Here is a 25,725-nt window from a genome sequence, read left to right as displayed (position 1 = left end):
AAATGAATTTACGTTAATATCTTTTTTTTCTATTCACACTACAAATAATTCTAAGGTTTATTAGTAATTCCACAAGCGAAACAATCAGTGATCTAGAATTCGAGACTTAGCTGCGACATATTATTATGAATTTTTCTCATTATAAATTTTCTCTGGTTGTTTTATATAAAAAAAATATAGTTCTCTTTAGTCCCATATCTTAGAATTGACAACACTATGATCAAAGACGCTTCTATAAATATTTTAGGCCGACAATGTTAAAAAATATACTTTTTTTAATTTTTTTTACTAAGATAAGTATAATATTAAATTAAATTAATTTTTTTTCATAGGGAAGCCGTAAGGGTGACACTTAAAAATCCAAACAATTCGAATTTTTTAAAAGTTAGGTATTTTACCCTGACTTTACTTTAGTATTTTAATACTAAAATACTTTAATTAATATAATTTTATTATAAAAGATCAATGTGATTTCAATGTATTATATTACACATGCGATACAATGCATGTACTAATTAAGTATAACATCTATTAATATCTATTATTATTAATTTAATATTTAATATAAAAAATTAAATTAAATTTTTTTAATAAGGAAGAGTTCTTTTAGTTATATAGATATCTAAAAGTAGATATCTAAAAGTTTTTACAAATATCATATTCGATGATGATAATTTTGTTCTAATGGATAAATTCGGATTTAAAATTTTCGGATTATTAAAATCTCGTTTCAATCCGAACCGAAACCATCCCATCCATCGACACCGCGACTTCTCTGCCTCATCTGCCTAGGTACACCGTACACTAGCCCCCGCCTCGACTGCACCCTAGTCAATCAATCGCATTATCCCCCTTCGGGCCTCCAACCCAGGGATCTCTCGCCGCATTGATCGATTAATCTTCCGCTTCACGGGTCGATCATGGAGATGAGTTCCACCCTCCTCTCTTGTTCCCCGTCCGCGTGCCAGCGGCTATAAAGTTAAGCTAAGCTACTGCCTCCTCCCTCCCTACCTACCTGTGAGCATAAGACGGAGCCTCCCTTTTTCTCGATCTGACAGTGGCTCCGCGAGCGAGCGAGCGAGCGAGCGAGCGCACATGAAGGCTGAAGCGGGGATGTTGTCCCTTCTTCCCCGTCTGTGAGCATTAGACGAAGCCTTCCTTCTCTAGATCTGAGCAGCCTCTCGTGTGGGATCCGGCAGTGACTCCTATCCGAGCTTCTCCGTTTTGCGATCTAGAGTAGGTGAGTAAGGTTTCATCGTAAGTTTTCCCTGTTTCCTCTGCTTTACTTACCGAGCAACCATTGCACTTTCTTCTCAGTCGGCGGAAGAGTCGTTTCCATGTTTGTGTAAGAGGTTTGATCTAATCTTGGCAATCCTCTGCATCTGAATGCATAATTTTCCGTCACGTGAGTGTTTGTATTTGTGCATTGGTGTTTGCTACCCTTCTTAGATCATGTAAAGAGTGTTTTCTCGTGGTTTTTGTCTGGTGCTATCACTTCTCGATTTGGGGCATAGCTGTAAAGATGCAACAACCCCTCTCCTCTTGGTGGGTGTCTATCGATTATGATCTGTTAGTCGTTAGCAGGGGTAAGCCTTGTGGTCACGGGTTCTGAGTCATGGAATGTGCACCGGGCTGTCCTTTTATGAAACTGCAAATCATAGCATAGATGATAAAAATGTAGAGTTAAAATGGTAAAAACTTACTAAATGGTGATCGTTATACAAGAAATATGTTAGCAAATAAATAATTGGAAATGGTGAGACCTAAAAGCCAAGCCATTTGATATAGGATTTTGGCCCATAAGCACGTAAGTGGATCTTTGGAGCTTCATCCATTGAAATATTTTTGGTGGGTCTTCAACTCTTTTGTGCGTGTGCTAGGATTTCAGACCATGTGAACATTAGTAGGGGCTTCAATCCATCTATATAGTGCAATTGCAAGGGCATAGATGATACACTTTTGATTGACTATAGTGTTTTTTACCCAATATAAGAGATGTAATCAATGATAATTTGAAATTAATAATGGGTGATAACTTAAAATTAATAATTGGTGATAAAGTGATACTTGGTGATGATTTAAAGCTTGATCATTGGTGATATCTCAAAGTGGGTAAATTATTGATAACTTAAGGATTGATAATTGGTGACATCTTGAGATTGGTGTCAACTTAATGCTTGTTAATCTTAATTAGTACTTGTGGTAGAAATTTAATTCATATACATCTATTATTGATTTATTGTGAACATTTGTATTCACTCTTAATATTGCTTCCTCCCCCTCGAATTACAGGTTGGTCAGCCAGTTGGTTGTGCCTTTTGATTGCAATTTATCATTTATGGTTAAGGTATGTGGTCTAATTAAGTTTGTTTGCTTTGATATTGCTTCAGATGGCACACGCCTTGCAAAGTTTGCCTTTTGGTGGATCAAACTTGAGTGGGACTTGATGTTGATGGCAGAACTTCATGTTTGATTTTGTTTATTGGTTTAGATGTATCTTATTTGATTTATGGTTATTACATTTCTCAGAAACTTGTATGCAGATAATGGAAGATTACACATCAAGCAGTGGTTATCGTTTTAAAAGGATACAACACCGGCTGTGTGCTTCTAATTCAGAGTTGGAGCCATTGGTTTGTCTAATCTTTGTATTAAATTCATTTTATTATTTTCTGGTAGAAGCTTTTTGGTTTCTGGCACTACCCACATTCATTAACAAACTGTTTAATTAAGTACCACAATAGATATTTCGTTTGAAAGCTTATTTGGTCAACTTGTCTCTTTTATCTTGATGGATGGAAACTTCTACTTGACACAGTTTGGCTGACTACAGATTTTGAACGGATGCGATTATTTATAGATTGCTTTAGAAGAATTAATGCAGTTTTTATGCAAGTCTATCTCATATCTATTTTGTATCTATAGTTATGGTGGTCCATCCTTTACATTACTCAGTTGTGCCAAAGATTAGGCGACTTGATTGCACTTTGGATGTTCTTGTAGAATTTTTAAATGCTTCTCATTTTTTAGGTGGTTTGGTTGTTCTAAATGAACCAAGATAAAGTGACTCCACTTATTTTTTCTGAATGACTTGTAGTTGTGCCAAAAGTTTGGATGAAAAACTTTGTTTCAACATTTTGTTGTTCTTTTCATTTAAGGAATTATATTTTCTTTTGGATAAAAGCAGAATGGATATTTTCATCATAGGATATGTGCATCCTCTCTAGTTTTAAAACATCAATTAGTCAATGGGGTCAAATGCCACCATTCCCGGTTTATGCTAAACTTTGTCTAATCCAACTTCTCTTGTTATAATATTAACAGTTAATATAATCTTTTGAAACCGTCTATTTATTTAGATAGATAAATAAAAACAGTGGATAAATTATGCTATAGGATTGATGATAGAAAAGACGAATGAGAGACAAATGTTCCCGACATGCTATTTACTTGTATGGAGGGATAAGGAGGGATAAGAACCAATAAAAATTTAAAGATGGATCAAAGGCAACAGTGGGAGCTGCCACGCCTACTTTTCCTTCACTTCCAACCTAAGTATACAACAGGATGGATCAAAGCTTAAGTGATCCATCCACTCTGACATCCATCCACTCAATTATTCACAAAAGCAAATGGATCTTAAATGCTCCTATATTATAGCTATAATTGAGAGGTGAACTGGTTGAGTTTGTTATGATGTAGTGATTGGTTGAGTTAGTTGATAGGTAAGATGCATTATTGTTTAGAGAAGTATTATGCCATGTTCTTCCAAAGGTTGATGTGCTAAATGACAAACTTTGATCAACATTTGCGATCCACAATAATGTTAGAGCAAAATCATAAGCACTAACATGCCTCAATCAATATTTGATAAATAACACCATGTTGATATGCCAAATGGCAAACTTTGATCAATGTTTGTGATCCACAATAATGCTAGAGTAAAAGCATAACCGATTGTTGGGGTTGCAATGTTGCAAATATAGTCCCATATTGAAAACACATGGGAAAAATCATCGGTTTATAAGAGAAAGATATCTCTATTGGACGAGGCCTTTTGGGTAAAGCCCAAGTATTAGTGAGAACCTTAGAACCGATCATGTGATGATTGTTGTATGGACTCGATGTATCATATTCCTATATATATATATATATATATATATAAAGATATTTCTTTATGGTTATTATACTTACTTGTATTGGTGCCAAATAACTGAGTATAATAGCGTTCTTGAGTAAAAGGTTCTTATCTATATCAATCGATTGGTTGAATTGATAATGAGATGATATAGAGAACACTACTCTTAATCATTCCTAGTCAAGTATTAATATTCAGGGACAATGCTATTGCGATGAGACTAGCATGTAGGTCAACTCGATGACTTGATCTCACAAGTCATGGATATTAGATATCAAGTTGACACATAGGTATGCATTGGAGAATGTATACTGAATGACCCGCCATGAGAAAGTATCATGGATCGTTATATGAGTGTCATATACTTTCTCATGTGACTATTAGTATAACTATCAGTCCTTGGACCTGAAGTCACCAAGGTTCCCTACATAAGGAGTTGCATACTTTGACTTCGTCAAACGTCACCCGTAAATGGGTGGACTATAAAGGCGACTACTGGATATGTAACAAATTATGCGGAGGGATGTGAGTGATGTAGAAGGGATCTATCCCTCCTATATGACGGGAGTGATATCATGATTCTTGATAGAGTGAGACCACTAAGTGCATGACCATGCCCAAATAAGTCAATATGAGATATTGAGCTCATTTGATTAGAGTGAGTCTACTTGGAGTTCAAGACATAAATTGATTAGAGGATGACACGGTCTATGCCTCAATTGATCAATTTAGATGTCGAGGATAGAAGGACATTGTCACATATTGTGAGAGTCACAATTAGTAGTCACAATGGTGATGTTGGATCTCAACATTCTTGTAACTTGGGTAGTAATGATGTGTTGCTAGATACTGCTCATTGCTTATGTTTCTAAATGGGTTTAGGAGCATTGCCAACGTTACAAGAACCTATAGGGTCACACACAAAGGGCAGTTAGATGGAAATTAGGTTCATATGATGGACCAAAAGGATTAGGTTCATGTGATGAATCAAATTGGATTAAGAATAATCTAAATTAGACTAATTGAGTTGGACTCAATTTGATTCATTTGTCGAATGAGTCTAATTTAGACTATGATTCATTGAGTCAATTTAAACCAATGAATAAAGATTCATTAAATTAAATTGATTTGAGTCAAAGGGTAGATTTGATCAACCATGGGAGATAAGAGGTCAAGTTTGACTTGACTTGAGAGGGAAGATGAAGGGTCAAGTTTGACTTGACCAAATGCCACTTCATTGTGACTTGGCATGGGCCGACCAATGATGATGTTCCACATCATCAAGGCTACATGATTGTGTGCCACCTCATGAGGAAGACCAATAGCCATGACTCTTGGTATTACATGGAGGTATAAAACACTCTAATAGTGGCCGACCACATAAGGGTGAAGAAATGTATGCTTATTCAAGGTCTCTTCTTCTTCCTCTCTTCTTTTCTCTCCTCCATTGCCGAGACCTCTCAGAGTGTTAGCACACTCTAAGTGGTTCTCTCCACCTTTTATCTGTGTAGATACGTGTAGAGGAGTGTACACTTGACACTCTACGAGATCCGACAACCATTTGGACGAGCGGGATAAGCGAAGGGCATTGCTACAAGGGTAATACTTCCTTTTCATGTAGATCTAAGGTAGATCTAGTGTAGATAAACATGTACATGAACTTTTATTTATCTATCTTCGCACGGATCCGTGGCTAGCTTCGAGGTTTCCGCAACGCAAAAAGCGATTTTTGCGGCTCGAAATTGCTAACACCAAGAGCAAAACCATGAGGGCTTAGGTCTAAAGTGGACAATATCATACCATTGTGGAGATATCTAAATTTCTTTTGGTCCTACAATTGGTATCAGAGCCCGGACTGTCAAAAGATCTAACCTGCACAAAAGATATGGTCTAATTGAGCCATGTAAGTAGAATATTGACCTCGAACAAAGGAAGTGGGGGCTCCCATATCCAGATCAAGAGGACTAGACACCAGGCAAAAAGTCTTAGTTGCGACTAGGCAAGAAAGTCTTAGTAGGTCGGTTGGACTGAAGGGCAGGAAGACCTGGTGGGTCGAAAATCGGACGTGAGGATCCTGTGGTTCTTTGTCTGAGGGGGGAGATTGTTGGGGTTGCAAGATTGTAACATAGTCCCACATTGAAAACACATGGGAAAAATAATGGGTTTATAAGAGAAAAATATTTCTATTGGTATGAAGTCTTTGGAGTAAGACAATATCATACAATTATGGAGATATCTAAATTCCTTTTGGTCCTACACTAATAACATGCCTCAATCAATAATCCATAAACAACACTCAATGCATGAGCATCTAATGGAGCAACTTGATACATATCATGACACTAGAGACAACACAAGTAAACAAATGTGTATACAACAACAATCAAATCTTTAACGCATTAAGATTGTCTATATGGATCCTCCTACATAATTAGACCCGGTCTTGTATTATATTCTCATTTATATTTAAACAAATTTTATCTTGAATTGTTATTACTAATCAAGTCTTCTTTGATCCCTTCTTCCTCAGTTAATGTGCATATTGTCATGGTTTCATATTGTCTAACTTGGGTATTTGTTGGTCGCGTATATATCCATATTATCTTAAATGCGCTTTTCAGAATTTTCCCTTAATAGACACAATCTGTACTTTTTCTCTAATATTTTCATTTTTTATTTGTCCATCCTCGTATATTTTCACATCCACCAAAACATTCTCTTTTTTACGACTTTCATCTTCAGCTCATGTGCTCAATTTATAGCTTAACAATTCATCTCCAAATAATATAGCAAGTCTAAATATCGTTTTGCAAAACTTTCCTTTAAATTTTAGAAATTCCTTACGATTACAAAGAGCACTGATGCCTTCCTCTATTTTAATAAGCCTACTTATATCCTATGTAAAACATTTCTATCGACTCCTTCATCTTTTTTGCAAAAAATAATCCTTGATACTTAAAGCTTTTAATTACAAGAAATTGCCTTGCTATGTTTACTACTAAAGGGGCAGCTCGGTATACGAAGCTTCTGCCAATTCGAGGTCTTGGGCAAGAGTTGAACCATATTGAGTCTATTGTATGCAACCTTATCTTACATTTTGCAAGAGGCTATTTTTGCGACTTGAACTCTTGACTTTAAGGTCACGTGTAACCTGGGTTGTTAAAGGTGCGCCTGAGGCGTCAGGCGCACAAGGCGCCTGAGGCGTCAGGCGCACAAGGCGCTGAGAAAAGCGCCTTCTATAGCACGAGGCGGGCGCTGTTCGCCAGGCGCGCGCCTAGGCGCGCCCGGGCACGCCTAGGGCGCTTCGCGCCTCACAGAAGGCGCGATAGAAGAGCATCGTGCGATCGAAGGGCATCGCGCGATCCTTCCCGCTCACGATTTCTAAAAAAAAAAAACATTTCAAACCTAATTTGGGTTGGAATTAGGGCACGGGAAAGAAAAGGGAAGAAGAAAATAACGGAAAGAGAAGAAGAAACCTTGTCGAAGAGTCGCGCCATCCTCCACTACCACCGCCGATGCTGAGTTGCTTCTGTCGCTGCCCAGGTATACGTTTTTTCATCTTTTTTTTTTGTTTTTCTATTCTTCACTTCATCTTCTTCTTCTCATCTTCTTCTTTTGTAATCTTCTTCGCTTCGCTTCTTCGCTCCTCTTCTTTATTTTGTTTTTCCTTTTTTTTCGTCTTCTTCTTTTCGTCGTTTTCACTGTTCAAGTTTTCAATGTTTTTTCATCACTTTCGTTTCTTCTCTCTGTTATATCTTCTTCCTCTGTTTTCTTTTTTGTGTTTTCCCTTCCCGTTGACAGCAAAACTGCTGCTGTGATGCTGTCCCGTTTCTTTTTTCTTTTTTTCCTGCTGCTGCAGTGATGCTGTCCCGTTTCTTTTTTTTTTTTTGCTGTTTTTCTGCTGCTGCTGCTGTGATGATGTCCCGTTTCTTTTTCTTCTTTTTTTTTGCTGTTTTTTTTTTTTTTTTTTTGTTTTCTGTTGCTGGGACTGTAGAAAACTGCTGTGAAAACTGTGATGCTGTTCCTGTTTGCTGGTAATTTTAGCCAATTAAAACAATGTGCAAACAATGTGCTTGCTGGTAATGTGATGTGCAAACATTTTCTCTCCCTTTTTGCATAATCAAGCCTGTGATGCTGTCCCTGTTTTTCTTTTTATTTTCCTATTTTTCTATTGTTGGTACCAGTGGTACAGTACTTTTCTATTATTGTTGATACTAGGTACAGTAGTAATTTTTTATTTATTTTGTTTTTAATTTTTTAAGTTATTTTCTTGTTCAATTATCATGGAAGGTAGTAGTGATACTCCAACATATATATCAAAAGATCCGGCATGGAATTATTTTCAAAGAGTTAATTCGAATAACAAAAATGATTTGATTTGTAACTTTTGTCAAAAAGTTACAAAAGGAGGTATCTATCGTGCAAAACAGCATCTTGTTGGAGGGTTTCGAAATACTACGACTTGCAAGAAATGTCCGCCTCATGTACGTGAAGAAATAAAAAATTTCATGGAGAAAAAGGCGGAGAAAAACAATCTTTCTAAACTTGCGACATTAGACTTTGAGGCGCACGCCTGGCGAAAAGCAATCTCATGTTCAAGAGGCGCGCGCCTCACGCCTCGGGCTTTATGAGCCCTTTGCGCCTCGGTGCGCCTCGCGCCTCTAACAACACTGCATGTAACAACTTTATGGTTACACAAGGCTTGCATTTTGCTACATCTACTGCTAATACTAAATTTAAATTCCACATATTTTGACTTTACAATATTAAGTTTAAAACCTTTTACTTTTAATGTTTCTCGCTAAGATTTAAGATTAGCAAACTTTTACTTTTTGCTACATCCACCTTATATCATCGACCAAAACAATGTCATCTGCAAATAACGTGCACCATGATAACATGTCTTGGATGTGCTTGGTGAGTTCATCTAGGACGAGTAAAAAGATATGAATTTATAGATTCTTGATGTAACTCTTTCTTTATATAAAGGCTCTTGTTAATCCGCTTGAAGTTTTCTTACATTCTTGTACGCATTTTTAATTATTTTAATATATGCTAGGTTTACACCTTTATTTTCTAGAATTCTTCATATAATTTCCCTTAGAATTTTGTCATAAACTTTTTTTAGGTAAATGACTGTGATGTGTAAGACTTCTTTTCCTAATAATTTTCAATCTATTTTATGAGAAGATTTATATCTCTTATCATCCACCCTTCAAACATGAAACCAAATTAATTTTTGGTCACCTTTCTCCTTTCTTTATTTTTTTATATCACTCTTTACTAAAATTTTGTGGTATGACGCATAAGCTTAATGCTTTGTAATTCACATAATTTTGTACATTTTTTTTGTTTTTATACGGGGATTAGAGTAGTTACCCTCTACTAATCAAATATTTTTTTCGTTTTCAATATTGTTGAATAATTTTGTAAGTCATTCTATACCTTATATCTCTAAACACTTCTATACTTCAATTAGAATATTATCGTGTGACTTTTCCATTTTTATCCCATTTAACATCTACTTTTGAAATTTCAATTCTCTAATAAAAATTTAAATTTATATAATTATCTGATTTACTTAAATATCCTAATGTAAATTGGTCACCTAAATTTTCATTAAAAATTGACCTCTTCTATCGTTCCTTTATTTTCTCATCCTTCACTCATATGCTATTAGATTTATTTTTAATGCATCTTATTTGGATAAAGGGTAGCCTGATGCAAGGTTTAAAATTTCGACCCGTGCCGAGGTTTCGGTTTCAGACCGGAACGATACGGTTTCAGTATCGTATCGTACAGTGGCGATACAGTTTCGGTATTTTTTTATTTATCTATAGTAATTATAAGATAAATATGTTTATGGTGTATATAAAAATAAATTGTATATTGATTTATTATAAGTTTTCAATTATTGAATAATTTAATATTGTTAGAAAAAATAATTAAAAATAGTTTTATTTAAATAGAATTGATATATCAATAATTTAAATTAAAATGGAAATATCTATAATAATAATAATAATAATAATAATAATAATAATAATAATAATAGTACAAGATATTACTTTATATTAATAATAATTATATAAATTAATTATTTATTCATTTAATTAATTATTAATTAAATAATATTTATTTTAAATAGCAAAAAAATATCAAGTAAAAAAAATATCAGAATATAAATATAATTTATTAGAATTCTTTTAAAAAAAAATTAGAATTTTTAAAATTTTTTTAGAATTTTTAATTTTTTTTAAATTTAAATGAAATTTAAAATAATAAAGAAAATATTAGAATATAAATAAGAATTATTATATTTTAAAAAATTTTAAATTAAATTTACAATAATATTTTTTTTAGAATATTAATTAATAAAATTTATTAAATTTATTTTAATTTTAAATATATTTTTTATATATTTTATTAGGATAATTTAATTAGGGTTTATAAAAGCCTCTTCGAAATAACCCACGTCTTCCTTAGGAATTGTTTAATTTAATTAATTAAATAAAATAAATAAATATTAAAAAAAAAGAAAAAAAAATCGCGCGTACGCGAGATCGCCCGCGATCCCGTGGGCGGTGTTCGGCGGCGTCGGAAGCGTCGTCGGATGCCGTGGGCGGCGCCGGAAGCGCCGGAAGCGTCGCCGGAAGCGTCGCCGGACGCCGTGGGCGGCGCCGGAAGGGTCGCCGGAAGAGTCCAGCGACGCCGGCAGGGTCACTGGAAGAGTCCAGCGACGCCGGCAGGGTCGCCGGAAGCTTTCGGCGACGCAGAAGGCGCCGCGGGACGCCATCGGACGCGTCCCGCATCTACTGCGGCGCCGACGGAGGCGTCCTGCGTCTCCTCCGGCGCCGAGGGAGGCGTCCTGCGTCTCCTCCGGCGCTGCCGAGACGGGGGCGCCTCCCGTGCCGGTTTCGGCCGCCCGGCGGAACGGTAAAAACCGCCCGTGCCGGGCGGCACGAAACAACATTTCATACACTGGCCTGATGTACGAAGTTCTTGCTAATGTGGGTCCAAGGAAAGGTCTATTTTATGTAGCATTACCCCTCTTTGTAAGAAGCTATTTTCGAGACTCGAATCCGTGACACATGACAACAATTTTACCATTGCGCCAAGGCTCCCCATCAATGTATCTTATTTGGACACGATCCTTTTTTCCCTCTCTGTTACTTTAGTTATTCTATACATGCTCCTTTCTTTTTTTATCAAATTATTGGTGTTGAAAATTTTTGTTTTTACCTTCACTCATTGCTTTCTTGGCTATTGTATATTTTTAAAGTTTTCTTTATTTTACAAGTGTATAGTAATTTATAGGTTGTTTGTTTTCCGTTACCTGCTATATTTTTTTATTCCACCATTAAGATTCTTTATTTGGTGATGTTTATCCTTTTAACTCATCGAGTATGCTCTTAGCCACATTTTAAAAATTCTATACCATCTTATCTTATATTATATTTGAGTTATATGTTCTTTTCTAATATCGATGCTTCTACTCTCTCTTTAAAAAATACTTTGTTTTTCTTCCTTTAACTTCCACTACTTATCCTATGAGTCAAGGAAAGGTCTATTTTATGCAGCATTACCCCTCTTTGCAATCCATAACCTTTAGGTTACATGACAACAACTTTACCATTGCGCCAAGGCTCCCCATCAATGTATCTTATTTGGATACGATCCTTTTTTCCCTCTCCGTTACTTTAGTTTTTCTATACGTGTTCCTTTTTTTTTTTTATCAAATTATTGGTGTTGAAAATTTTTGTTTTTAGCTTCACTCAATGCTTTCTTGGCTATTGCATATTTTGTAAAGTTTTTTTTTATGTTTACAAGTGTATAGTAATTTATAGGTTGTTTGTTTTCCGTTACCTGCTATACTTTTTTATTCCACCATTTAGATTCTTTATTTGGTGGTGTTTATCCTTTTAACTCACCGAGTACGCTCTTAGTCACATTTTTAAAATTTGATACCATCTTATCTTATATTATATTTGAGTTACTATGTTTTTTTCTAATATCGGTGCTTCTACTCTCTCTTTAAAAAATACTTTATTTTTCTTTAACTTCCACTACTTATCCTATGAGTCAAGGAAAGGTCTATTTTATGCAGCATTACTCCTCTTTGCAAGCGGCTATTTTCGAAACTTGAATCCGTGATCTTTAGGTCACATGACAACAATTTTATCATTGCGCCAAAGCTCCCCATCAATGTATCTTATTTGGATACGATCCTTTATTCCCTCTATGTTACTTTAGTTATTCTATACACGTTCCTTTCTTTTTTTTTTTATCAAATTATTGGTGTGGAAAATCTTTGTTTTTAGCTTCACTCATTGCTTTCTTGGCTACTGCATACTTTTTAAAGTTTTCTTTATTGTGTATAGTAATTTATAGGTTGTTTGTTTTCCGTTACCTGCTATACTTTTTTATTCCACCATTAAGATTCTTTATTTGGTGGTGTTTATCATTTTAACTCACCGAGTGCGCTCTTAGTCACATTTTTAAAATTCGATATTATCTTATCTCATATTATGTTTGAGTTAGTATGTTTTTTTTCTATTATCAGAGCTTCTACTCTCTCTTTAAAAAAAACTTTGTTTTTCTTCCTTTAACTTCCACTACTTATCCTATGAGTCATACATGCTTTCCTTTCTATTGATAAATAATATCACTAATCTATGTTGGTTACTTAAGTTTTCTCTTGAGCTAACCTTACAATCTTTTATAATTTTTTATATTTCTCATCCTGGCCATAAGAAAGCGCGATTTATTATTCTCACTTTTGTATGTAATATGATTTGTAATTATGTGTTTTTCTCTTTTCTTTAAAAATATATTAGCTATTATAAGTCCATATGCTGTCACTAAATCCAATATAACTTTTCCTTCTTCATTTCTTATTCCAAAATCATAGTCCCCATGCACTCTTGTATGTTCCTTATTTTTTGCTCTTATTTGTCTATTTAGATCTCTTCTTAATATCATCTCGTTTGTCAGATTTTTTTGTACTACCCAGGGTTTGAGATCTCGTGCCGAGGTGAAACATTTTGTTCCGCCTGTTGATCGGCACCGACACAAACCCAACACCAGTCCCGCTGCAGCCAAGGAGGTGTCGTGATGCCCGTGATCGCTCAGATGGGCGTTGTTATGCTTGCGACTGCGCAGGAAGGGCGTCGCGACGCTAACAGCCGCACAGGAAGGGCGTTGCGATGCCGATAACTACATAGGAGGGGCCGCGCGACCCCTGCAGCCGCACTGGAGGGGCTACGGTTGCGCTCGGTTGGTTTTTTAAATTAAATATATATTTTTAAATTAAAACAATTCCTATGGTCGATGAAGATAGTTCAAAGAGGTTTAATTAAATCATAATAAAATTATTTATTTAATTAAATATTTTATTTATTTTTAATTTTAAAATATATAATAAATATTTTATTTATTTTTAATTTTAAAATATATAATAAATATTTTATTTATTTATAATAATCTAATTATCTCTAATTTAAATAAATAATCAATTTTTTTTAAAATTCTAATTAAATTAATTCATTAAAATATATAAAAATTAATTTAAAATTTTAGAAAATTCTAATAAAATATTATATAATCCTAAAATCCTTCATAGATATCGAGCCGGAGGGACCGCAATTTTTTTAAGTCTTTTTGGTTTAGTTAATTTTTTATTTTTTAAATATCTATTTTTTATAAATAAACTATTATTAATAATAATTATAAAATATTAAAAACTATTTCAAAATTTTTAAATAATTTTAAATTTTAATAAATATTACTTGGGATGCATATATTATAATTACTTTAATAGTATTTTTTACTCCCATTATTTTGAGAACTATAATCCTATCTTCCTTTCTAACTATCCCTACTACTTTGTCCTTTAATAAACTATTTATAACAATACCTAATTTGGATTCTCTATTATTGGTTTCCTGGTGAGCATTCATACGTTTCTATGTTCCAAATCTAAAACAATTGATATTCTTATAATGTCTAATGTTGGTTCTGATTCAATTTAGGATGTGAGAATTCTTGCATATTTAACACTACACCTTAGTTTTTATAGAGATATAGTGTCTTTGTCGAGATGTTGTTGTTAGACTCTGCAATGCGTTCCTTATGAAGAATAATCTAACATTAGTGCATCAAACCCATAGATCAAAATAAGGCTTAACAACAATAACAAAAATAGTGGTTTGCTATTAAGCATATATGTTGGTGCAATTTAATGATGTGGAAGAATAAAAACAAAGTTTTGTAACCATCAATTAAAATCATTTGTTGTTTTGGTCGACTCGACTAGATTTATACGTTCATGCAAATAAAAATTGATATTATGTTGGCACGACCCAACTTATAAACCCCAAGTTGACCCTTTCCCTTGACAACGATTAAATCGAAGGTGTATTAATGCGTTTTTAGGTGATCAACCCTTTAAGTTATAATCCATATTAAAGAATGTGTAACTAGTGTGATGCTGCAATCTAGTGAATTCAAAACAAGTCTAGTTCTCTAGCAAAGCTTTGGAAGATCGCATGGTATTGTGTTGAGTTTAAATGAGGAAAAATATACAAATGGTTGAGCAAAAAAAAGAGAAGATAATGGACGCACCCATAGAAGAGAATAAAGGGCAGATGACAAAAAATGGTTGTTGAATGCTAGTGTTTGGCAAATAAGTCGTTTGATGATGTCAAGCAAATAGTGACATTAGACATACAATTTGAATGGTCGATTGGGTAATTAGGGGTTTAATATTTTTTTTCCAAGTGAATCGATTTGTAAACCAAAACCCTTTTTTTTCTAATGAAGTTGTTTGAACCACTTTTTGAAGACTTCTTAATTACTGGGAAAAGTAGTCCCTTTCTATTCTCCCTATGTACCTACTTTTAGAACAATGATGATATCCATTAGCAATCACCTATTCAATTTCTTTATTTTTATTCAATAGTTTAGAAAATAACCAGAGCAACATAAACTTCTTTCAAATTTATGATAAGTAAAAAATGGAAGTAACTAAAATGATCAAAATTTAAATGTAGCTGAGAGTAGCTACACAAACACATGCTTTGAAAGTTTGGTCAAAGAGAAACTCCAAACCCAACAACAAAAATGTGTTTGAGAATCTACCAAGTCGTCCTTAGCATGTCTCAAGAGAATTTAGAAGCACCAAGAAAAGTGCATTAGCTAGGAAAAAGCTAAATGAGAATGCAATAATATGAAATACCAAGAAACAAAGTTCTAAATCTCAAGTTGTGTTGATGTTTTAGGTTTTGATAGGAACCATATTGCTTTGGTATCGTATCGATCATCTAATGTATGGTTCAAGTGGGGGTGGAAGGAGGAAAGAGATAAAGAAGAAAAAGATATACTAATTATATAATTAAATTCAATGTATACTTTTAGGATGCTTATGGATGTTGAATGTTGACTTTAAATGACACTCATCGATATGATTGAGACAACGACACAAGAGACAATGTGTCAAGTAGTATCGAGTTTCAATTATTTATTGGAATGCTATGATTTTGACATTGGATTGTATAGAGACAAACTATAAAAAAAATAATATTATCTTAATTTTAGGATGCTTATGGATGTTGAGTGTTGACATGAAATAATACTCGTCGACAAAATTAATACAATGACACCTGATATATTGTTTCAATGCTAGGTGATATCATTATCTTAATTTTACCTTGCCAAGGGATGTTGAATGTTGACATTAAATGACACTCATCGATATGATTGAGACAACGACACAAGAGACAATGTGTCAAGTAGTATCGAGTTTCAATTATTTATTGGAATGATATGTTTTGAATATTTTGTCCGACACAATGCAAGATTTTAAAGGTGAGGAGTATCATAACACATGCAACATAATTTTATCAACATAATTTATAACCATTTTCTAATTAATTATCACCATGCTAAAAAAGTCTAAGGAAGGATACCATAGTGATCGAAAACTAATTTGAATTCATGCTTAGAAGGTTGATAATCGAAGTTATATATCTTCCCATACAACTAATCAAAAAGTATAAGGTTGATAATCGAAGTTATATATCTTTCCAAACAACTAATAAAAAAGTATGAGGAAAAGAAGCAAGATGATATTTGTCGAGAAAAAGCGAATGATAAAATTCCAAGAGAAATTATGTGGAGAATTATTAAAAAAAATGTGGTTGTGTAACGTATATTGAAATAATTAAGGATATGCACGAGAATATAATAAAGAGAGTGAAGATTTTAAGCAGATTGATTGAAACGTTTCTAAAAAGATAGGATTATATAAAGGATAAATTCTTTTACACTAATTATGAATGAACTTACTAGACATATTCAAGATACGTTACCATGATGCATATTGTTTGCAGATAATATTTTTTGATAAGTGAGACACGTGAAGGAAGGAGTAAATGCTAAGCTTGAATATTGGCGGAAAATATTAGAAGTGAAAAATTTTAGGGTTAGTAGAGTAAAGACAGAATATATGAAATTTAAGTTTTGTAATATTAGATATTGTAAGACAATTATTAAGAAAGAGATGATGAGGTGCCTATAATTAAGAGATTTAAGTATTTAAGATTCTTTTTGCAAAAGGGTGGGGGTTGAGAGATGTCTTTCATAATATACAAGTAGGATGATTGAAATGAAGGAGAATGTTAGTTCTTTGTGATCGTAAAGTATTTTTAAAATTTAGAGAAAAGTTATACAAAATGGTACTTAGTTGTGCTATATTATATGAAGTTGAATAATGGTTATGACTTGAGCACATGAGCAGAAGATGAGAGTCGCAAATATGTGAATGTTAAGGTGGATATGTGAGCATATGAGAATGGATAGGATACAAATGAGAATATTAGAGAGAAAATTGATGTTATGCTTATTGAGAAAAACTCTGAGAGACGTGTTTAAGATGATATAGACATGTATTTAGATGACTAATAAATGTTCTAATTAGGCGATGTGAAATTATGACAAATACACATTTAACGAGAAGAGGAAGATCAAAGAAGACCTAGTTAGCAATGATAAAATAAGATAAATATAGATGATGATGTATTTAGGGGATAGAGCTCAATAGCGTAGGAGGATTCATATAACCGACTCCACATAGTGGGATGAAATTTGATTATTGTTATTGTATTTATAAGCATTAGTAACACTCTGTAGGCGTGCCACTTATTTATATATCGAGCGTTGGACTTGTGGTTTTTCCTAGCTCCCCAACACTATGTAGAGGTACTTCTCGCGCGCTTAAACACAACTATGACTATTGAAATGTTAGCATTTTGAGATGTATATTCACCATCCATTAGCCGAATTTGCTAGTGACATAATTCTTATATAATGAGCTAACTAGAGGATCATGTAAAAATTTAATTATGTTCGCCATAATTATAATTTTCTTTTTCTCCAACATTTTCACAACTCAATTTATAGCTTTATTTCATGCTACTACCTAGGTATAGCTTTTAGTGATACACTAATGGTATATAAACTTGCTCAAAAATTCACTATCACATAAAATCACCAAGCATTTGATTCTATTCAAATTAGTTAGCATGCGTAGTTTCAGATCTTCATGCAAAATCATTAAATATTATGCACAAAGAAGATAAACATGGAATTCAATAAAATTTCAAAGCAATAAGTAGATAAGGGAGTTAACAATAATATAGGTAACCTTTTCCTTGATTATGCTTTCCCAACTCTGGCATCATGAATCCTCCTCCTTACTTTTAGGTTCAAGTTATATGGCTAGACATCATGGTGATGGTGAGGGCACTAGCCATTTCTTTGCTAACTCTCAAATGTAAAATCAACCGATTTTGATAAGCCATAACACTTAAAGTCAATATTCCTACACTTGGATGCAATTTGAGGCTAATATAAATAAAAAATAGCTCGAGAGACTTGTTATCTGTAACTGTACAGTAGCTATTGAAGATGAAGTCACTATGAAAATCTCCTCAAAACTCATTCAAAATAACCATGCATTATTTGCACACAGTCCCCTTTTTGTTCCCCAAGCACTTCCTTGCCCCCTGACTTTTCAAAATATCCCACAACTCAAGGATTATAAGAGGTAGATCTGTAAATATTTCTATTCAAGCTAAAAACAAATAGGTTTCAGATCATAGGTTTAATGGGATTCTAGAAAACCATCATCCGTGCAACTCAGTTTCGAACGTAATCTATGATGGAGGAACAACATAATCACAGAGGAGAGATCAATTGACAAAGATAAAGATTTCTTCTCAAGATGGAATTTGCTGTTGAAATGAAGCTCTCAAGAACCCAGAGCAATTGCTGATCGCAAGCACAAAGAAAACAAAGGATTAGGGAAAACTTCAAGAGTCCCGAAGGGGGAGAGATTGTGCTAGGGAAAAACTCTTGTGACTGGAAACACTGTTAGTCACTTCCAAGTTCCAAACACGAAGAAGGGGATTTCCAATGCTTCACATGATGTCCATTGCAGGTATGGATATGAGAGGATGATTAACTTGCTGCTGCTCTCTTAGCTATGGATGAAACCTCAGGACATGAAGCCTTCGCCTGAAGTTGAAGCTGGAGGGTGAGGGGGAGAAATTGCTGCATCACACAGATGGAAACTTAGAAGAAAACTGAGAAAAGTCAATATCCATGTCACAGTTATTGTTGTGTTTGCAATGCTTATCTGTCATCTGCTAGAGGAAGGGAATTGTGTGATTCACTATTGTTTTCCAATAGAAAGGATTTGGTTTGACTTGATGGAGGAATTGCCACCATAAAGCTTAAAGAGTGTCGCAGATAGAATCCAGAGCTGAGGGAGAGTGTCATCTGCAATACAACATAAAATCACAGGAGATTGTGCTAGGGAGAGAGATTAGGGTTAACTTTTGTGTCAAATTGAGGTAAATGGTTTCAGGTTGGGTCTTGGTTTTTAAAACATAGCATAACATGTGCTAATTGGTATCACATGATACAAAATGAGACTCTTCATGTCTTGACCTGTATCGATTGAGACAATTATGAGTCAGATATAAATAATTGTGTGGAGAAGAGATTTCACACACTAAAGTAGTAGTCATTGATTGAAATTTTATGCCAGTTTGCTTGGCTTGGGCTACAGTTTGGTTTCTGTTACTGAGAAAAATGGATACTGTCTTGGCATTGACATTCTATTGATGTATCACTCATGCTAATTGATATCACGTGGTACTGGATGAGATTTTCCATGTCTCTATTGGTAGTGGTTGAGATAAAGATAATTGATATGAGAACAAGTCAATTATCAAAAGTTGAGGAGATCTCATTGACCTTGTAGTAGCAATGAAGATCAACAACAACATAAGCCAAGAAATCTAAGGAAGTGTTGTTGGAGCTTGCCCCAATTCAGGTGGGGGTGGGGGTTCACAAAGTGGAGATTAAAAGGAGTAAGATTGAGGGTTAGGGGAACTAAAGTGATGGTCAACACAGAAAGGCTTGGATTTCTACAAAAAGGCTTTGATTTTAGTATGTCGGGTTCAATTCCATGGGTTGTGGGGTGAGTACTAATAATTTTTCGCGTAAGAAGATTTTCTATATTATTGATAATTATAAGTCAATTTAACAAATTATATTATAAGTATTAGTTATAATTATAAGTTATATTATGTCATCTAAATTTTAATTAAAATATAATATTAGTTAACTCAAAAGGTATAACTTTATGTTAATGCCTTATAAATTGAATGCTACTTATGTATAATTGGTCAGTTAATTAATTGTGCTTAAGTTTGTTAATTAATTTTGATATGTATGTTGAGATATTACTTTGTTTAATGATTAATAGCTTTTTTTCATTAGCATAGTCACAAACTCATATATAATATAAATATTATTAATTATACTATTTGAAAAATATAGATTAATTAAATATATTAATTAAATGTAATACAATATAATTTTATAGATTAATATTAACTTCCATATGAATATTATATCTTTATAAGCTATTATATAGTTAGTTAATTTATGATTTAATTTAAATTAATTGGAATATTTTATAGTTAATTAATAATATTATATTTATATTCAATTAATTAAGCACTTAAATTTAAGTATATACACTAGGTAACTTTAAGTAAATATTAAATAGTTTATACTTAAATAGTTATATTTAACATGAAAATTAAATTTATCCATTTGGTTCAACTTATTTCATTGTCTAAATTTTTCTTAAATATTAATTTAACATAAAAAATTAAATTTGATTAAACTCAATATCTAACATTATTGGAGCAAAAGGTGATATCGCTCACCGACCAGTATCGCCGACCCATGACAAGATATATGTAGATAAATCATGGGGGACATTTTGCCCAGAACAACAGAATATCTAACATTATGGCATATACAACATGTGAGATGATGGATCAAAATGTGATAATCAAGCTGCCATTTACATTGCAAGCAATTTAGTATTTTATGAATGCATTAAACTCATTGAAGGAAGTTGATGCCACTCCATTTGTGATGTTGTCAGCCAAGAAGATTGACAAACTATCCTAAAGGACACTGTGTTGATATATTATAATTACCAAGTATCTTTCGGCCTACATTTATGTTTTTGCATAGCAACCTGGGAACTATGGATTATATTCATACTCCAACTCAGGGATTATATTCATACTCCAACTCAGGGAGAGTTTTAGAAAAAACAAATGGTTTAGTCTCACTCCCAATTAGTTGCTGAAGTGTTATTTGGCTTGGGTATTATTTGTACCTGGGTCATAATCACTAGTTTGATCAATACTGCAAAAACTATATTATTAACTTTATTGTTACTCAATTTCTTTGATCATACTTACTAGTTATCTGTGTCTGTAAATATGCAACTTTGATGTTCAAAATTTAGTCCTATGTATCCAATGGTTTATGATACAAACTAATTTTTAAATCTTGCAATGCATCGACAACTGATAAATTTGAAGTTTTCATGCTTTCTTTTGATTTGTATCACTACTCTATGTTGTCATATGAGAAATAATTCTTTTTTTCCTTGTTTTCAGCTAAATGAAAATATCGACCAATGGCCACATCTTAATGAGTTGTTACAGTGCTACAAAGCTGATTGGGAGGTGGATGAAAACAAATATGGACATTATGAAAGTGTGGCACCATCATCTTTTCAAAATCAAATATTTGAAGGGCCTGACACTGATATAGAAACTGGTGTGCGACATGTTTGTTAAATATGTTTAATTGTAAATCCTCATTTGTAATGATTTTATCCTTTGTACAGAGATGCACCTTGCCAGTGAAAGACTTCCCAAGAATGACAATGTTACTTATGATGATGTCCCTAGTACTTCAGGCAGACAAATGTCTGAAGTCAGCTTACATAAGCCATCCTTCAATTGTCAGGACATGGTACTTTTATATTCTTGCCTTAGATATATGTTTAATGGATGTATTCTGTTCTGGGCAGGAAAAGATGATTTGCGTCATCTTCCATTAGTTGTTGATGTTAATAAGGAAAAGTCTTGAGCTAAATGGTGATTTTAAAAAGATATGATAAATTTTTAGAGTTTATCTCATGGTCTGATTGTCTTATTCAGCCTAAATAAGTGTTGTAACTAGATTGAACTTTTAAAACAATGCATCTAGCTACAAGTTTGTAATACCCATATCTAATCTGAGGGTATACGACATTGATACTTCCAACATATGAATCAAACTTACATGAATTTGGAAGCAAGAAGGCTACTTATGCTGCATCATGAACATCATAATTTCAAAATTGATATTGGTTTTGAGATTGGATGGTTAGAAGATCTTCTGGTCATTTCAGATCTTTATGATCAATAAAATAAAATTGGCAAAAATAATCCTAAAAATGAAAAGTAAAATATAAGTATTCCACATATAAGACAACGGATGATATTTTATCACAATAAGAAGGATGCATTTATGTTTCATAAAATATCTGATGATTATTAAGACATAATATTAACAATAAAAGAAAGTAATTGCAAAGTTAGATTGAGGATTAAAATTGCATTTAAGAAATATGTCCGACACACAACAAAGGGCACATATAGGCCTAAGAGAAGGGGTGATGGGGAAGACAGGGTCCCCTTAGATAGGGAAATTAAGTTATCTACATTCACGAAGGCAATAGCATGCCATACTAGCCATTGAATTGTTTTTTTTCCGTTATTGTCTTTCAGACTAGCACACTACACAAACTTATAACCTGTATGGTCCTCATCAGGTTCAGAAGTATTTTACATCCTATTACTATGTTGCTGCATTCTGAAGATATTTCCTATGCATTGTACAATAAGAATTAAGGTATAGGGGATCATGGTCAATTTAAATTGATACTGAAAATAAACCTTTTTTGGTGCAGGTTAAATTCATTTATCCAAGACAATCCTTGTCTTATTCAGCATAACATGTGTCTACACGGTTAACAGTAAACCGAAGCGTCTAATGTAATATAATGCTCATAGGTGGTTTGGCATTATCTGCTCTTTATGAAGATTACTTAAAGAGGAACACATAGAAGGAAAAACTCCTTTCTTCCCACTAATTAGTAATTTCAAATTGAACATGATGAAGTTTTCTTGGAAATCAATACAGGACGTGTGTTGTCTCTTTTGCATTTTAGGGGCAGTATGGATTCTTTTTTGTGTTGGTAGTTAACATGATTTTGTGTAATTTTATGTGCACAAAGAGAAAGTTGTTGGAATTAATGATCCTTGAAAAGGAATTACATTCAGGGAAAAGTAGATTTTATCCTTTAATGAAACATAAAATAATTTTTTTCTTGTTTTTCATGAATGTATTGCCATACAATTTACACTTTGCCATATTGCAAAATATCAGTCTTTCATGTTGTGCCCTACTGAGTTAATAGTAAATTAGAAATAACAAAGGTAAACAATTATTTTGCAACAATGTAACATGGCTCAGTGTGCTTTGGTTTCCGCATTTTTTCCCTTTCCAGTGATTGGACATTTGAGCTTTAGTGTATTCTTTTATTGTCATTGAGTCATCCAAGCCCTCCTCATCTTCTTTTATTGAATCTCTTGAAGTGATATTGAGCACTAATGCCTTTTTATATTTCTTTGAATTTTTTGTTGATTTTGCTAATCATTATCCTCTATTTTGTTATGCTTTTCTAAATCCTCTAGTTGGATTTTGTCACTTTTTTTGTCTAATTTATATTTCAAGGATTGTGATTTTCCATTATCATTGCTAGTCCTTACTATCTTCACTTGTCCTCCAGCATTTTGGTGAATCTCCTCTCCCACCTTATGAACCAACTTTTGACTGGGAAAATGAAAGGTCACTAATAGTTGGCCAAAGAACTCCTGAAACTCTTCCAACCCATACCAGGTTCACTTAACTCCAAGGGTGTATCAAGATTAGAACCATAGCATTAATATGCTTTCTCACTTTTTGGCCATTGCTTTGATAAATCTGTGTTGTTGGTCCCAGTAGATTGAAGATAACTGTAAAGGTGATGTCATTATCATTCCAAGCTGGACTGATTGGTGAGTGCAGCTTATTGATTGGTCTTCATATGCCAATCTACATCTGTACTCATTGAATCTATGTTTAATCTTTGGTCCGTTTATGTTAATTCTTGATCCTTGGGGATTCTTTTTGCAGAGCCCTTTTATGGCACGATTTGTTTATATAACAGAGACAGGAAAGAAAAATTGTCTGAGGACTTTCACTTCTGTATTTTGCCAACTGAAGGACAGGATGTAAGATTTGCTTGTTCAATTTGATTTGTGGTTAAGTGAAGCTATCAGTGGACCTATTTTTGCTAGTTTTTACTGCATTGTTATGACAATGGTTCATTTATCTGAAAGGATGTTTCCTTTTACCAAAACTCCTTTTGTAGGGTAACACTTCCTTGTTACGTCGTGCTGTTTTCTCCTTGGATGCACCATCAATGTCAATTTGCCTGCTTATTCAACTTGAGAAAACAGCTACCGAGGAAGGGGGAGTTACAGCTTCTGTTTATTCTCATAAGGAACCTGTAAGTCGAAATTTGCAAATTTTGATCTTTTACATATTTTATTATATTGTGTTTTATTCATACTTTGAAGACAATTGAAACAGGATTCACTGTTTTTTTGCTGTGTTAAAATTCAATCTTCTAAAAATTTGTTTTCTTTCCTGGTTTTTGTTGAGCATTGAAATTTGCAAAATTGTCCCTCCCTAACTATAATAGAAATTCAACTGGTGCTAGGGAAGCCACTGCTAGATTTCTGTTGCTTATGATCCTGGTCATTCTTCAACTTTATGAAGGAGTCTGGCACTCATATGATTTGAAATATTTTGGGATTTTTAACTTGTAAGCTATCTCATATGTCAGATTCATATGACTGAGAGAGAAAAGCAAAAGCTCCAAGTTTGGTCAAGAATCATGCCTTGTCGACAATCATTTGCATGGACAATTATTCCGTTGTTTGACGGCAACAATTGCACTGCCATTGGTGGTTCTGCATCTCCTAGTAGTCCTCTTACTCCAAATGCATCAGGCCCAACCTCTCTAGATACTTTTGCTGAACATGTTTCAAAAATTGCTTTGGATGGGAAACAGGCTCAAAACTTAACTGGAGACTCTGTGATTATAGAGATATCAAATTTAAACATGGTCAAAGAGAGCTATACAGAGGATTTATTTCTGGTGATTTCTCTGCACAAACTCTTCATGATTTTAGTTATTCTTTTGCTGGTAGTTATAATGATTAGATTTTTTGGCATGTTCTGTTGAAAAAAGGAAAGTAAGCAATGTTCTTCTGTGTATATTGGATGGATTCAGATGTTTGTGATAATTAATTTGTTCCAGTGATTTCTTTAGGATCCTAAAAGAAAGGTACATAAGCCTGTGAAAGGTGTACTGAAATTGGAGGTTGAAAAGCTTCATATTACACTTGTTGATGCGGACTATATCTCTGAAGGTGGAGGCAGAATCATAGACTCAAATGATATTGGTGATCGTTTCACTGAAACTTCTTTAAGAAAACATCACAATCATGATATCCTGGGGAATGGTAGTTTGAAGTTCATTGGCACCAATCGAATGAATATTCATAGGAATGTGTTAACTCCATCTGGAGAAGATCATCTGAACTTCAGTGATGATGTAAGTAGTATTTTGTCTGCTGTTTATCAGTATTTGATCTGTTGCCTTAGTTTATCACTTATTCTATTTCTCTTTGTGCCTAGGAAGTTCAGCACCATTTTTTCTCTCACTTTTCTCAAAAGCATAATGTTTGTAAATTGGAGATGCTACTTTCCTAGTATTGTTTTATCATATTTTCTTTAGAGACACCACGATTCCTGATTCTTAAAATTGGTCTGTATGCCATCCTCTTGAATTTTCTGTTGTCACTCGTGAACATTATTTTCTGGAGAGATTCTGGTGTCTTGTATTAGGTAAAAAACACTCTATATGCTGAGTTTTTTTTTTCTTTAGCTGTGCACTTTGTTATTTCAACCCGGAAGCTTATTTTTAACTGATTTTCATTTTTTTCAGGTTGCTATAGCCTTTTGGAATATTGAATAAAATTAGCTACTAT

The 25,725-nt window shown here is 33.6% G+C and overlaps 1 protein-coding gene across 1 annotated transcript in view; it reads left to right on the top strand.

Moving 5' to 3' along the window:
- The first annotated feature begins 843 nt into the window (after positions 1-843).
- Positions 844-25,725, top strand: part of LOC121976896 (guanine nucleotide exchange factor SPIKE 1-like) — a 135,359-nt gene continuing 110,477 nt past the window's right edge. Inside the window, exons 1-11 of the mRNA XM_042529296.1 lie at positions 844-1,240; positions 2,391-2,467; positions 2,544-2,633; positions 21,190-21,352; positions 21,423-21,550; positions 23,415-23,524; positions 23,627-23,682; positions 23,801-23,898; positions 24,039-24,176; positions 24,516-24,830; positions 25,005-25,289. Of these exons, the coding sequence (XP_042385230.1) occupies positions 2,447-2,467; positions 2,544-2,633; positions 21,190-21,352; positions 21,423-21,550; positions 23,415-23,524; positions 23,627-23,682; positions 23,801-23,898; positions 24,039-24,176; positions 24,516-24,830; positions 25,005-25,289 (1,404 nt within the window). The 5' untranslated portion in view covers positions 844-1,240; positions 2,391-2,446. The remainder of the gene's footprint in view (positions 1,241-2,390; positions 2,468-2,543; positions 2,634-21,189; positions 21,353-21,422; positions 21,551-23,414; positions 23,525-23,626; positions 23,683-23,800; positions 23,899-24,038; positions 24,177-24,515; positions 24,831-25,004; positions 25,290-25,725) is intronic.

The sequence above is a fragment of the Zingiber officinale genome, chromosome 4B (genome assembly GCF_018446385.1).
Source record: "Zingiber officinale cultivar Zhangliang chromosome 4B, Zo_v1.1, whole genome shotgun sequence".
NCBI lineage: Eukaryota > Viridiplantae > Streptophyta > Magnoliopsida > Zingiberales > Zingiberaceae > Zingiber > Zingiber officinale.
Note: the sequence above shows the minus strand (reverse complement) of the source record. Positions and strands in the feature narration are given on the sequence as shown.